General features: G+C 38.3%; 4 protein-coding genes across 7 annotated transcripts in view; 3 read left to right on the forward strand and 1 right to left on the reverse strand.

The window, feature by feature from the left end:
• The first annotated feature begins 422 nt into the window (after nucleotides 1-422).
• On the forward strand, nucleotides 423-3,548 carry LOC102233143 (protein C19orf12 homolog). Its single transcript, XM_005803250.2, has 3 exons — nucleotides 423-577; nucleotides 1,346-1,506; nucleotides 1,587-3,548. Exons 2-3 carry the CDS (start codon nucleotides 1,347-1,349, stop codon nucleotides 1,850-1,852), a joined length of 426 nt encoding a protein of 141 aa, XP_005803307.1. The 5' UTR covers nucleotides 423-577; nucleotide 1,346; the 3' UTR covers nucleotides 1,853-3,548.
• Nucleotides 3,549-3,632: 84 nt separating this feature from the next.
• Nucleotides 3,633-6,309, reverse strand: LOC102232877 (cytochrome b-c1 complex subunit Rieske, mitochondrial-like). The gene is made up of 2 exons (XM_005803249.3): nucleotides 5,974-6,309; nucleotides 3,633-4,432 (listed from the first exon to the last, which is right to left on the reverse strand). Exons 1-2 carry the CDS (start codon nucleotides 6,083-6,085, stop codon nucleotides 3,822-3,824), a joined length of 723 nt encoding a protein of 240 aa, XP_005803306.1. The 5' UTR covers nucleotides 6,086-6,309; the 3' UTR covers nucleotides 3,633-3,821.
• A 72-nt stretch (nucleotides 6,310-6,381) lies between these two features.
• rxylt1 (ribitol xylosyltransferase 1) lies at nucleotides 6,382-11,241 on the forward strand. The gene is made up of 6 exons (XM_005803247.3): nucleotides 6,382-6,613; nucleotides 6,728-6,907; nucleotides 8,389-8,491; nucleotides 8,612-8,926; nucleotides 9,062-9,232; nucleotides 10,264-11,241. The coding sequence occupies exons 1-6, from the start codon at nucleotides 6,466-6,468 to the stop codon at nucleotides 10,664-10,666; spliced, it is 1,320 nt and encodes a 439-aa protein (XP_005803304.1). The 5' UTR covers nucleotides 6,382-6,465; the 3' UTR covers nucleotides 10,667-11,241.
• An 865-nt stretch (nucleotides 11,242-12,106) lies between these two features.
• Nucleotides 12,107-12,943, forward strand: part of srgap1 (SLIT-ROBO Rho GTPase activating protein 1) — an 86,458-nt gene continuing 85,621 nt past the window's right edge. For 2 of the 4 annotated variants that reach the window (XM_023353238.1, XM_023353236.1), the window contains exon 1: nucleotides 12,107-12,804. In XM_023353238.1, coding sequence (XP_023209006.1) covers nucleotides 12,741-12,804 — 64 coding nt within the window. In that variant the 5' untranslated portion in view covers nucleotides 12,107-12,740. The remainder of the gene's footprint in view (nucleotides 12,805-12,943) is intronic. The other 2 variants (XM_014470311.2, XM_014470313.2) reach the window with 2 other exon arrangements.

Below are 12,943 nucleotides of genomic sequence, written 5' to 3' on the forward strand. Positions count from 1 at the left end.
ATAGCAGCAGCTGATCGCCGTGATAGACTTGTAAACAATGGAGGGAGGAGAGCGATGCGCATTTTGTTGCTGGAACAACAGGAACTATTTTGAGTTTCGGTCGCCAAGTCCGGTTATTATAAGCAGTTTGGGGCTTGTTTTTTAAAGTCACTTGCAAGTTTAATGGGTTGCGGGTTGCGCTTTTTGGGCTTGTTTTTGAACGTGAAGTTGCTTATTTGGGTTTTGAAATAAGCAGAGACGCATAATAAACCCCCAGAATTTGTCTGACAACCAGTTGGTTTTAGGCAGTCAGTTCAAGGTCAACAGAAACCATAGGCAGTTAAATATTTAAAGTATGAGTTGAACCCTATTATTTGTCAAATTGACTTTTTAACATGAACAACCGAGTTCAAAGAGCGACACAGGAGAGCTGACGGATTTCCTTGAACGTAGCATAAAATTTCCCCCAGCAGGCTTTGCGGCATGCAAACAGCATGCGAAAGCTCAAGAATCATGTTTAAACAGAAAGCTTGATCCAGTTAAAAACACTGAAAAATAAGCTGTGAATACATAAATAGCAACTTATTTCCACAGTAAGGTAAGATATAAATCTTCACTAAGGTTCTTGCTGCTGTCTGTGTCTCTCGACGATCTGATGTAATTCATGGAGCGATTGATAGCGCGTTAGCTTTTACCTTATTATGCTTCTCTGGTGTATAAATGTTGACCTGTTAACATTAACTGCTGTAAGGTTGTTTACCATATTGACTCGGAGTGTGTTCGGTATTTACAGGTTTCTGTAAATATTACAGTTACTTAAACATGTCTTTTTTTTGTTGTTGTAAACTTTTAATTTGCAAAATAATTATTGAATTAACATTACACAAAAACACTGTTGTAACATCAACAACAATATTAGTAGTCGTAATATTAACAGATATTAATATAATTGTTATTGTTGCTGTTGACAGGTTCAGGTTAAAGTAACAAATAATAAAAAAAATATTCTAATGACTTTTAAAGTTTTTTCTACAGCAAAATGACTGAAAAAGGAGACAAATTTACTAAACAGCAGCCTTTTGTCGTGATATATTGCTTGTTAGTACTTTGTGTTAATTTTTTTTACCAGGTGGTTTGTTGTTAATTGTTTTATTACCGTGGATTAGCTTTAAACTCTTGAGGATTCAAAAATCCTGGTTTATGTTATTATTTTTTTAAAATCAATGTTTCATTCTTTGTGTAAATAAAACATCCAACACAGTTCAATCTATGATGCTAACTTGAGATTATTTGTATTTCAGGTACTTTGTAAGGTACATACAGACGTATATGGTGTTTAACCGAACATTGAACTTGTGATCCACAGAATGGGCCATCGAATTGACGATGTGATGAAGTTGTGCTGTGAGCTGTCTGCCAATCAGCAGATCAAGTCCACAGTAAAAGGTTCTGCGAAGGGAGCAGCAGCTGCAGGTGGACTCGCTTTCGCTGGAGGCTTGATGGGGGGTCCCCTCGGTATTGCTGTGGGTAAGGCTTAGACTTGCTTATGAACCTTTGCGCCACACCGTTCCTCCACAGCAGAATTAGAAACCCTTTCTTCCATCTAGGTGGTGCAGTGGGTGGTCTCCTTGGCTGCTGGCTGACCAGTGGGCAGTTCAGGCCGCTTCCACAGATCATAATGGAGCTCAGCCCTCAGCAGCAGCAGAAGCTGTATGATGATCTCATGGGGATCCTGGGAGATATTCAGTGGACCGACCTGGCTCAGTTAACTGCTCTGGTGATGGGCAACTCCATCCTGAAGCAGCAGGTCACGGCGGCTCTTATCGGGTACATCTCTAAGGAGCTCCAGGCTGAGGTGCACTATGTGGATTAGTGTCCATCTAAAAACTGAATGGGCTGACCCAAAGTCTTACAGGCTCAGAGGAATAGTACCATGAAGAAAAAATGTGAACTGTTGCTAAGAATGTAAAAATACAGCAGTGCCAACACAATCATCATTTGTCAGTAATAAACCAGTTAGCACTTTGTTATAAAAATGTGCTGTATGTTTTGGGGCAAAAAAAATCTACAGTTTTTACTTGAAGGAATTATTTATTATGCCTTTGCCTGCACTGAAGAGACCAGTCTGGCTTTAAATGTAATGGGGAAATTATGGCCTGACGGACATGATAATGGGAAACATCACTATATACCCATGTGTTTAACCAGTTCACTCATATTTTTGTCCTTAGTAGTTAATAGTTTTTCTAAATCATGGAGTTAATCATAGAAATGCTCATATCTCAAGATTATATTGTCAGGTGCATCCCAATATATCACAATATTATTGAAAGGCATATGGATTGCAATTAAAAAGGTGATGAATATTCATTACAAAGCAGACACAGGATGATGTATTTCAAGTGTTTTCAGTTGTTTTTTGATTATGGGTGAAAATCTGGAATTTCATTTCTGAGGAAATTAGAACAAAAACATAGGACCGGTTTAAAATAATTTTTAATACAGAAATGATGTGGACTACAAAATTACAGAAAAAAGCCTATGGACTCGACAGCCACTGATACCCTTCACAAGGCTGGTAGACAACAAGATGTCTCTTACAGAATCTGAGAATTTGGATTTCTAGTTCCACTTAAATTGATTCAAAAATTGAGTGGAAGGCAAAGACGTAGATAAATGTGCACAAGCAACAGCGATTAGTAGAACCTTAATAGGATTGTAAAGTAAAGCCAATTTGAGAGTTTGGGGCAATTTAAAGAAGTCCGAACTAGGTGTGGTCACCAGCTGGAGTGGAGCATGTAGTTGAAGAAAAACTATTGCTTTAACACAAGGAAAAATATTCTTGTCTTGAAAACTATTGTTTTCCTTGTGTTGAGCTTCTGCTTAAGAAACACCACCAGAAGCATCTACTGGATTTTATCAAGTCTAAAGTCATTGCAGCCATCAAGTTTTGGAGCACTTTTTGCTGCCTTCTGCTGACAAGCTTCACAGAGATGCCGACACTGCCAGAAGTAGCAATACCTGGTTTAATAACCGTGGTGTCACTGAGTTTAATGGTCAAAAAGATTGGTTGATCTAAAGATATAGATAACCTATAGAGTTTTATGGAGAGGTAGATGAGACGACAGCAGTGATTCATGCAAAAAGAGCCGTGGTGTGACTTTCTGAGATATTCAAGTTAGGTTTTTATTGCTATAAGCCATAAATCTAGTAAATAACAGAAACGTCCTTGAAATACATAACTGTGTAATGAATTAGATTGCCTTAATTGGAGTAATAAAGTCACTTCTTAATATTCATTTATGAAGATTTAACTAATATTCTTTAATTTACGTATAAAAATACCTGAAACTGTTTAAAGGAGGGTTTATGAGATAGTAGAGGGGTGAAATGACCAGCTCTGCCTAATGGTCCTGCCTGTTTAATAAATGAGTGTTTTCAAAAACCCTTGGCTAATTGTTTTCACATGGTGTTTTAAGAATATTCTTAAATGTTATTAATTCCACTTTTGTTTCAAATCTGCCTCTTCTATACTTATTCTCCTGTTATAACCCTTTCAGCAGGAAAACTAGGTCCTGTTTTCCTGCTCTCTGTGGGTCAATGAAACCTTAAAGTGTTATTACAGATACTAAAAGCATTGACAAATGACAGTATTACATGATTAAAGTACTTTATTACTGCAGAGGCAACATTTGAAACAAATCATGATGAGTGAGAAAGTGAAGACTCACTTAAGACATAATGGTGCCTTTGCAAATAACTATTAGCAAACTTACATTTAGGTCCCCTTCAACTAACATATTTAATAACATATTTTATAACAGTTTAAAGATCTCCTGTATTTATCCCACGATAACTGTCTCTTCATCTGGAAACTCGTAGTAGGGAACCTCAAGGTTAAGGGGAGCAGGTCCCTTCCTAATTCTTCCAGAAGCGTCGTAGTGTGAACCATGGCAAGGACAGTAGTAGCCCCCATATTCTCCTGCATTAGCAATGGGCACACAGCCCAGGTGGGTGCACACTCCGAGAACGATGACCCACTTGGGGTTGAGCACTCTATCCTTGTCGTGCTGGGGGTCACGCAGCTCTCCAAGATTCACATCTGCCTCTGCCGCGATTTCTTTCTCGGTGCGATGGCGGACGAATAGGGGCTTCCCTCTCCACTTGAAGGTCATGTTTTTGCCTTCTGGGATGTCACCCAGCTTGATCTCAATCTTGGATAAGGCCAGAACGTCCGCTGAGGCGCTCATGGAGGAGATAAATTGGGTGACCACAGTTTTGGCTGCATACACGCTGATTACAGTGGTAACTCCGGTCACCAGGTAGGAAAAGGCCCTCCTGGCCTCACTGCTCTCCTGTGAGGACTTCTGGGGATTTAAAACCTCGGGTCGGCGATAGTCAGAGAAGTCAGGAATCTTGATGTCTGTGTGGGCAAGGCGGTTTCCTGCTGGAGCTGGACAAAAATAAAAATACTTAAAAAGGAGCTGCAGACAAACCAGGTCAAGTCAATTTAGCTACTTCATGATACTAAAAGCATCATGAAGTGCTTTTAGTATAATGATGGTTTTAAGCAAATTTTCAGCAATAAAGATTTATAAATATTGTATTATCTTGTTTTTAGAAATTAGATTACTTTTCTTCTGGCAGTCAGATTGGATTTGATAATTTACAAGTTTAGATTGTCAAATGGATGAAAAGTCTTTACATTTACTACTAACATATGAGTATCCTTTGACATAAACCGTTCCATTGTAGCTCTGGGTTTGTGTTTAGGGATGTCAAGAAATGAAGGTGAACTTCCTCTCCAGTCTCAAGTCCTTTGCAGTCTCTAACAGGTTTTCTTTGGTCCTGTATTTAGCTCCAACCAGTTTCCATTAACTCTGACTCTGGCTAAATTAGTGCATTCCTACAACAGGATGCTGCTGATACCATGCTTCACAGTGGGGGTGGTATGTACAGGGTGATGTGCAGTGTTAACTTTCCTACCACTTTTTCTAAATACCTGCTGTGCCACCTACATGGCATATGACAAAGTGTAAATTGGAATTCTTGTGGTTTTCTTTTAGCCATGATTTTATTCCTAAAACATTCCTCCATTAAGGTGTTGTGGATAACTACCTGTCCTTTCAGCAGTTTTTCCTGAGTATGATGCACACCACATATTATTTTTTTATTTTTGCAAAATTTTAAATCATGAATGAGTTTCCGTTCACTTCACAATTATGCATTACTCTGGGTCAAAATAATGCCTAATAAAAGCAATGAAGATTATGGTTGACAAAATGCGAAAAATAAATAATGCGGTATGAATAGTTTTATAAGGCACTGTTAAAAATCAGGTACAATAAAGTTAATGGATCAAAGATATATAATAAAATTTTTAAAAATATTTTTCTGCGTAGCAGCATAGTTAGTTTAAGGTCAAGAGGAACAAATCAAAACTTGTTAAATCTGTTGATTTCATGTTATCAGAGTGGAACATTTTATGTTTTACATATGGATTAAAAATGGTGTATTTTCTGAAAGACAGAGAAGTTTGGGCTTTTACCAATTACACAAAATCTTAAGTTTTCTTCTTGTGTTTGTATTTATTATTATTGTTATTATTAGTGCGGTTGTAACTGTAAAGCCTAACGTAAATATTTAGAGAATTTTCAATGTTTCTAATATAAAAACATAACATACTAAAATGAAAGAACTGTCATTATTTCAGGCAATATATATATATTTTTAAACTTTCTTTTCATGTCTTTTATGTTCAATCAGCTCATATAATTGTACTTTCTAAAATCACACCTACATTCTGGTAGCTGTATTCACTTGTTTCGAAGCATTGTAAATTAGAGTTACATTAACTCACAAGAAATAGGTCTCCATTTTCTACAGGGATACTAACTACACAATATATAAGGAAATAAGAAAAGTTTCTGAAGCTTTTGAGATACGTCACAAAACTAAGTAACGCCGGTGGCTAGTGTCTCTATTCGTCCTTACCAGCAGCAGGCAGCAGCTCCTTGGCTCCAGGGAACACCAGGCTTTTAACACCGTGTTTGGTTACTTGATAGTAGGGGGAAAAGACCCCCGGGCGAATAACAGTGGACATCATCTCTGTCCAAATAATAAAAACACCTCAACCCCACAGCTGGGGACGCGACCTTGCGTGTAGCTTGAGCGGACTGTTCTGATCTGCCTTTTCCAGAAATACTCCCGTCTATGTAACGGTGCGGTTTCGTATTTTACCAATCTTGCTCTTTCACCCATAACAAATGACTTTATCAAAAAATACATATTTTAAAATATACCTGCACAACCCAAACAAAATGTAGTGATGCCTTTATTTGGATTAGTCTAGATTAAAACACGTATTTAGCTCAGGCAATTTGTAAGTCAGTTGTAAGCAGGGGTCCTTGTGATGTAAACAAGGGTCCTCGGAACAAAATATACGGAGATTAGCCGCACAATGGTAACCTGAGCTAAGAGAAGAAAATGAAAATACCAAAAAGAAAGCTGTTTCTTCTTATTATTTTTGCATATGTGGCATTTTCGCTGTATGCCGCTTATAATGTGTTCTTCAGCAATAAAGTAATCTCCCGCGTTCACAGGGTGGTGAAGAAAGAGAGCAACGCACCAGCGGGTAACTTCAACAAAAAATAAAAAAGAACAGCCATTATTTTTGTATGAGCTGTAAGAAATGCTTGCAAAAAATATGGTGTATAGTTAACAGAATGAAACCATGTCTTGCTTCTAGGTGGTGTCAGAGATGGAGCCCCGTTTGTTGCAGATGAGTGGAATCCGTGGGAGGACGAAGAGGTGGAGTACAACTCTGCTCTGAACAAGAAGAGAAAGGCCTTCAAACAGTACATGGCTCGAATCGACAGGAGCAAGCCCAAAAGATACAAGGTTCAAATCTGGGGGAAAGCTGCCATCGGTAGGTCGCCTTATAAGTATAAATGACCCATTTATTGAGAGATTGCCAACTGAGAAAGAATGGCTTCAATGTCAAAGGTTGCTGTTGCACAGATGAACAAACTGAATGTTTCTGAGTAAAAAAAAACAAATCTGCTCAGGCGAGACGGAGTTTTAGCTGTTTGACCTGAAACAGATCTGAAAACTATTATACTAACAGCTAGGCATTATTGCTATAAAAATTAAAAGTCACTTCTGCGACAGGAAACCAACCAGTTTGAATGAACTCTAGTAGTAGTCAGAACTTTGTTAAATATTCAGCCATAATTATGCCAGAAGTTTGAGTCGCAACCTGACCAACTATAATTGGGGCTGGGAGAATACTTTTCAACTTGTGTGAATAAATTCCAACTTGTACACTCAGTTTTTAAAAATCTTTGAAGTTTTATGTTGATAATTTCATTGGCAAAAAGAATACTTAAAATGCATTTTAAATATATCCTAAAATTAACATGATATTCATGACTGTCATGGATGGATGCCATCTGATCACAGCTGTAGATTTTTTTTAAGGGTAATATGATGTTTTAATTGCTGCGAGTGTTAACTGTAATTGGCTGCTCATATCTTTGATCACTGTTGTAAGTAATCTATTATAAGTCTGGTAGACTCAATGGCTTGTTTTTGATGGTTAATAGTTTTGAAGCTAAAATTGTATTCTTTTGATTAAATTTTGAATAGGTCCAAAGTTAAAATTTAAAACTTAGATTCTGTTATGCTTTGCTCATACTGATCAAATGTTCAGGTGTTGTGGTTCTGTACTCACTTTGTTGTTCTGGGTATAAAAACCTGTAAGTGCTGCAAAATAAAAAAAAATCCCAAATAGTTTTTGGTCACACAGACAAAGTTAAGGTGTCATACTGTACATAATATAACAGAACATGCAAAAACTTCTATTGTACATTCTGGAAAAATGAACAAAGTTTAAACAGCGCGGCTTTTGAAAATGTTCAATTATTTTGTTCTGATTAATTCTCATGTTGTTTGCTACACAAACATATACAGCTCAAACACACATTGGAAAAGTACATGCAATCATTCAATTTAATTATGTCATTTGAATATTATGTTTCAAATTACATAATATTATTATAAATTACTTACAATATGCCTATCAACATTGAATTCCAACAAACAAATTATAGTTAGTCTCTGTTTCCATACCACCCAATGTTTGTTATATTTTGGTCTACATTAGTTCCCCAAAATAAGACAGGACCACAATAAATAATTTTTACCTAATGGTGTTTTTTTTTTTATCATATTCAATATTTTTAATAGAAGAATTATCTTAGATTTTCTTTTGGATGCATTGTTATTTGTCATAAATATCCATTGTCTTTACAGCTTTTAGTTGAGTACCAAATTAATGATGAAGTATTTGCTAGAAAGGTAAGCTTTAACTGCAAAAACATATGAAATGTTGCATTACATTTTCCTCAGGGCTGTACCTTTGGGAACATATTTTAGAAGGACCCCTTAACCCAACTGACAAGGTGGCACAGTGGAGGGAAGGGGAGCTTCAGTCTGGAAAAGTTGATTTCAGGTAAAACTCACTGATTAGATTTTTAGTATTGACTTACTTCACTTCATGTCTTGGCCACTGGAAGATAAAGGAAAACCGATGAACTCGTTCTCGTTACTTACCAACTTTTTCTGTGTTCAGTTTCTACACCGGCCCAGCAGTGGTTCAGGGACACGTTCCCCTGGAAATGAACAGCCTGGTTTTGGTTGTCAACGGTCGCGAACAGCAGAAAGTTTCTTACTCGACGAGGTGGCTGGAGCATGTTCAAGCCCTGGTTCTGTCTAATACCGTGTCCCATGTGGCCGTGGTCCTGCTGGGCAATGAGCAATGCAACAACGACTGGATCGCCCCACACTTAAAGAGAAACGGCGGATTTGTGGATCTGTTGTTCCTGATCTACGACAGCCCGTGGGTCAATGACAAGGACGTCTTCCAGTGGCCCCTCGGTGTTGCCACGTATGCCATTTCTTTTGAATCTAACACATATGCAAAGACCTTACTGTGGCACATCCAGTTATGCGAGCCTGTCTTCTCTAACTGAACATAATTGTGTAACAATTCTGCTGCTGTTGTCTTTTTGTCTCTGTGCAGATACAGAGAGTTTCCTATGATCAGGCCTAATGCACAGCTGATTACTTCTAATCGGCCATACCTCTGCAACTTCCTGGGTACTGTTTATAAAAATTCCTCCAGGGAAGTACTGATGAATGTGCTGAAACAGTCTGGCCTAGATAAGGAATGCCTCACCACTGCCAGGGAAAAGTAGGTCTTGATTTATTTTTTATAGATGAACAAAGTAGAACTGTTTTTATCACTTTATTGCTTGTACTATAGATGCCTCTGCTTTGTGGCTTTATATCAAGGTTTAGAAGAAATATTTAATCCGCCCCAACTTGACTGAGCCCATAAGTCCAAGGGCACTCTAGAGATTAAAAGCAGAATGAAACAATCTGCAAACAACTCGACACATTCAATTAGAAAACATGAGAAATGCATAGTTTGGGGAAAGAAAATTTTAATTTTGTATTAAATGGAGTAAGAACGTGGACTGCTGAGAAGGACATATATCTCGATGATGTCAGCAAGCTTGATAAAGTAAAAGTACCCCCTTCTAGCTTCCATGGTTTCACATATTTTCTGTCTCTTAGACTTTTAGAATTCACTTCATTTTCTCAAAGTTTTTCATTTTAGCTTCCTCCTTGCTTTTGTTCTCCAATGGAAGTTGTGGTGCGTGTTTTTTAAAATTAATTGTTAGACTTAAATAATAGCAGGACCTTGTAAAGACCATATTACTTGCATGTTAAAAATACTAATATTGTCAGAAGGTGTACAATATTAAAGCTTTCAAGAAGCTTTAATAACTACTGAGGCCTTTAGAATCAACACCCTGTGATTTTTACCACCTAATAAATTTGAATTCAATTTTATTAAATGAGCATCTATTTATATTTATCCTATCAATATAAATAGGCCAACAAATATTTCTTTATTTGTTGGCTTGTGGTGCTTGGAGCTTGCCATATTAAAGTGATGTTAAAGTTTTTACCTTCACTTTTCTATGCGGTATATTTCAGTGTTGAAATCCACTGAAAATCCCTCTGCTTATTTAGGATTTAAAGCCTCTCAAATGAAAACATTTAAAATCACAAGATTGTCAGTTTTGTTGTAATTTGCAAAATTATATTTGCCTAACTTTTCAAAGCATCAATTTCCAGGTGATTTGTGCACATTTTGATGATGTAATCTGTTGTTCTGATTTAAAAAAAAAAAATAATAATCCTTTCTTGCATTAGGTGGGTTCCCCAGGAAACAACTGAAAGTCTGAGGCGCTATCAGACAGCTCTGGCTCAGAGCGAGCTCACTCTCTGCCCAGTGGGAATCAACACAGAGTGCTACCGCATCTATGAGGCGTGTTCCTACGGCTCAGTGCCTGTGGTGGAGGACGTTCTCACTCCTGGCAACTGCGCTGCAGGTCCCAGCTCCCCGCTACGTCTCCTCAAAGCAGCAGGGGCGCCCTTCATCTTCGTCAGCGACTGGAGGGAACTGCCAGCCATCTTGGAGAGGGAGAGAGGAATAAGTCAGGAGCAAAAGGTGGACCGGAGGAGGAGGCTGCTTGAGTGGTACTCTGGTTTTCGTCAGCAGATGAAGGAGAGGTTCACTGAGGTCATTGAAGAGAATTTCTTCAAAACTGTCTGACTGGTGCTTTTAAATCTTAACATTGTTAACAATAAATGTTTTTATTTATGCTGTTTGTGGCAAAAAAGTGGTGTACTACTTACATAGTGAACTTGGTGATGTGCAGTGATGTACTCTCTGAGGCTGGTCTTGGAAAAAAAAAAACAACAAACATTTCTGTTCTCAAATCGTAAACTTGCTGTTATTAGTATCAATTCTGTACATTTTTATTGAGATGTTTACAGCTGTGGAATGTACAGGCATTTAGAAATCACAAATTGTAAACTGCCTTTGCATTTCAGAGTCCCTATTTTTTATTTTAAATATTGTTTTGTTTCTTATGCACTGGAAACTGTGATTTTTAAAATCTACTAAATATTATGTGTGAAAAAAACATTAATATGCATTTAGATTTTGTGTGGGGAAAAAAACTTTAAATACAGTTCATTTTTTATTATGAGAACCTTAAAAATTGTTTTTTTAGATGTTTCAACTGTTAATATTTTGAGGTTTGAGTTTTCTATTTATTTTAGTTCTGCTCTGCATGGACTTTATAAAATGGTGCAATTAATAAAGTGGAGTGTTGTATAAAAGAAGATTGATTGATGGTTTTACTTAAAGCATACAGCCAAAATATTAAAGTGCATATTTATATCAACACCAGACTTCCTCATCCATGTCTTTTATGACATTGCTTCATGCACTGGTGTGCAGTCATTGTTGGAGCAGGAAGTAGCCAAACTTCAACAACTTCCATAGTTGGGAGCATAATATTTATTGTCTCTGGTCCTTCGGTACCAAACTTTAAAGTTGACAGTGTTGTCAGGCAAGTGCCATCCTCCTGGCAACTACCAAGCCAGACTCTTCCATGGGATTCCCAAACATAGGAGACATGATTCACGAGGGCTTTGCATTGCTCTTGTTATCTGAGGTTTAGATGCAGCGGGTTTGGCCATTGAAATGTAATCGATAATGTTCTCTACCCCGTTCTTTTTTCACAAACAGTATTGCTAACATACTCTATTAACTGTGCTTCAAATTTGCCTCAAGATGGCGCTCTGGTTTAGCTTAACTTTCAGCTTCAACTCTAGGAAAAGCCCAACTTTTCATCCAACAAATTAAACAAGAATCTGTTGGATTCAGTATGTCTTTAAGCCAAGGAGGAATTTGGGGCTTCTGTCAAGCTCGGCCTTCTCCAGCACTAGGACAGCCTGTAGATTTTATTTATTTAAGGAATACAGCGGTGTTTCATAAGCATTATTAAGTGTCTCTCGATCCTACTCATTAATCCTTTAATGAGTGTAATATCTTCATTCAAGCAGTAACTCTAGAAATGTTTTTTTTTTTTTTTTTTTAATGAAATACTTTGCACAATCTCACCGTAAATCTATTTGACTTGGGAGGCATGAGTGTCACTTGTATCCACTGGCTGGGTGTGAGTGAGTGAGCGAGCAGATCCCACCCACCCACCTCCTGCTCTGTGTTCCTGCCTGCCTCCAGCTGCTGCAGTTCGGCCTGCCCTGTCTGCTTCGGAGCGTGCTGGGAGTTGGAGTTGGAGGTAGAGGAGGTGGAGGGGGTGGACAAACCGTCGCGGGGAAAGCAAGCGGGTGGGGTAACGTGTGCGTGTCCCAGACTGGAAACCATTTCCAAAAAAAGCTCGCGCACTACGGACTAAAGTTGACTTACGAGGCATTTCCCTCGTCGGGTTGTTGGAGCCACTTCTCCAACAGAGACCCCCGTGAAACTTGCGCGACTGTTTTCTGCTTGTTTTTTTCTGCAGCGCTGCTGTTGCTCCGTGCTTCGGAGATTCATTGGTTGGGAGAGGATTGCGCATTGGCTCTTGTCTGTATCCACCTCAGAGGGAAGAGGAACGTTGCAGTAGTAAAAGCTCATGTTTTTTTTTCTTCGCTCCAAACGTCACTGCTGGAGTTAAATATCTTCACATAGTCATTTTCTTGACGCGGATTCTCTGGCTCTGCCGTTCATTCCTCACGGGCAGGATGCGTCCGCTACTGTAGGATATTCCGCTCTGTTGTTGACAAACAGTTTTCCCAAGAACTTTCCAACGAGCTTCGAGCGCAAGAAGAGGGGAACAATGTCCACACCGAGGTTCAAAAAGGATAAAGAAATCATCGCAGACTATGAGAGCCAAGTCAAAGGTAAGGAAGTGGAAAAAGACTAATTGGGACCAGGCTGGTTCATCACTACCTGCATGAGTCATAGCCAGTGATGGCGGGGGGGGTTATCAGAATATCTTCCTTTCTTTGCTCACGTCAACTTGGGGAAAATAAAAATGTA

The sequence above is a fragment of the Xiphophorus maculatus genome, chromosome 2 (assembly GCF_002775205.1).
Source record: "Xiphophorus maculatus strain JP 163 A chromosome 2, X_maculatus-5.0-male, whole genome shotgun sequence".
NCBI lineage: Eukaryota > Metazoa > Chordata > Actinopteri > Cyprinodontiformes > Poeciliidae > Xiphophorus > Xiphophorus maculatus.

Coding starts and splice junctions, on each gene's coding strand:
- LOC102233143 (XM_005803250.2), top strand. CDS start 1,347: ATGGGCCATCGAATTGACGATGTGATGAAGTTGTGCTGTGAGCTGTCT. Junction 1,507..1,586: donor TCCCCTCGGTATTGCTGTGG/GTAAGGCTTAGA, acceptor TCTTCCATCTAG/GTGGTGCAGTGGGTGGTCTC.
- LOC102232877 (XM_005803249.3), bottom strand. CDS start 6,085: ATGATGTCCACTGTTATTCGCCCGGGGGTCTTTTCCCCCTACTATCAA. Junction 4,433..5,973: donor GGAGCTGCTGCCTGCTGCTG/GTAAGGACGAAT, acceptor ATTTTTGTCCAG/CTCCAGCAGGAAACCGCCTT.
- rxylt1 (XM_005803247.3), top strand. CDS start 6,466: ATGAAAATACCAAAAAGAAAGCTGTTTCTTCTTATTATTTTTGCATAT. Junction 6,614..6,727: donor AGAGAGCAACGCACCAGCGG/GTAACTTCAACA, acceptor TCTTGCTTCTAG/GTGGTGTCAGAGATGGAGCC. Junction 9,233..10,263: donor CTCACCACTGCCAGGGAAAA/GTAGGTCTTGAT, acceptor TTCTTGCATTAG/GTGGGTTCCCCAGGAAACAA.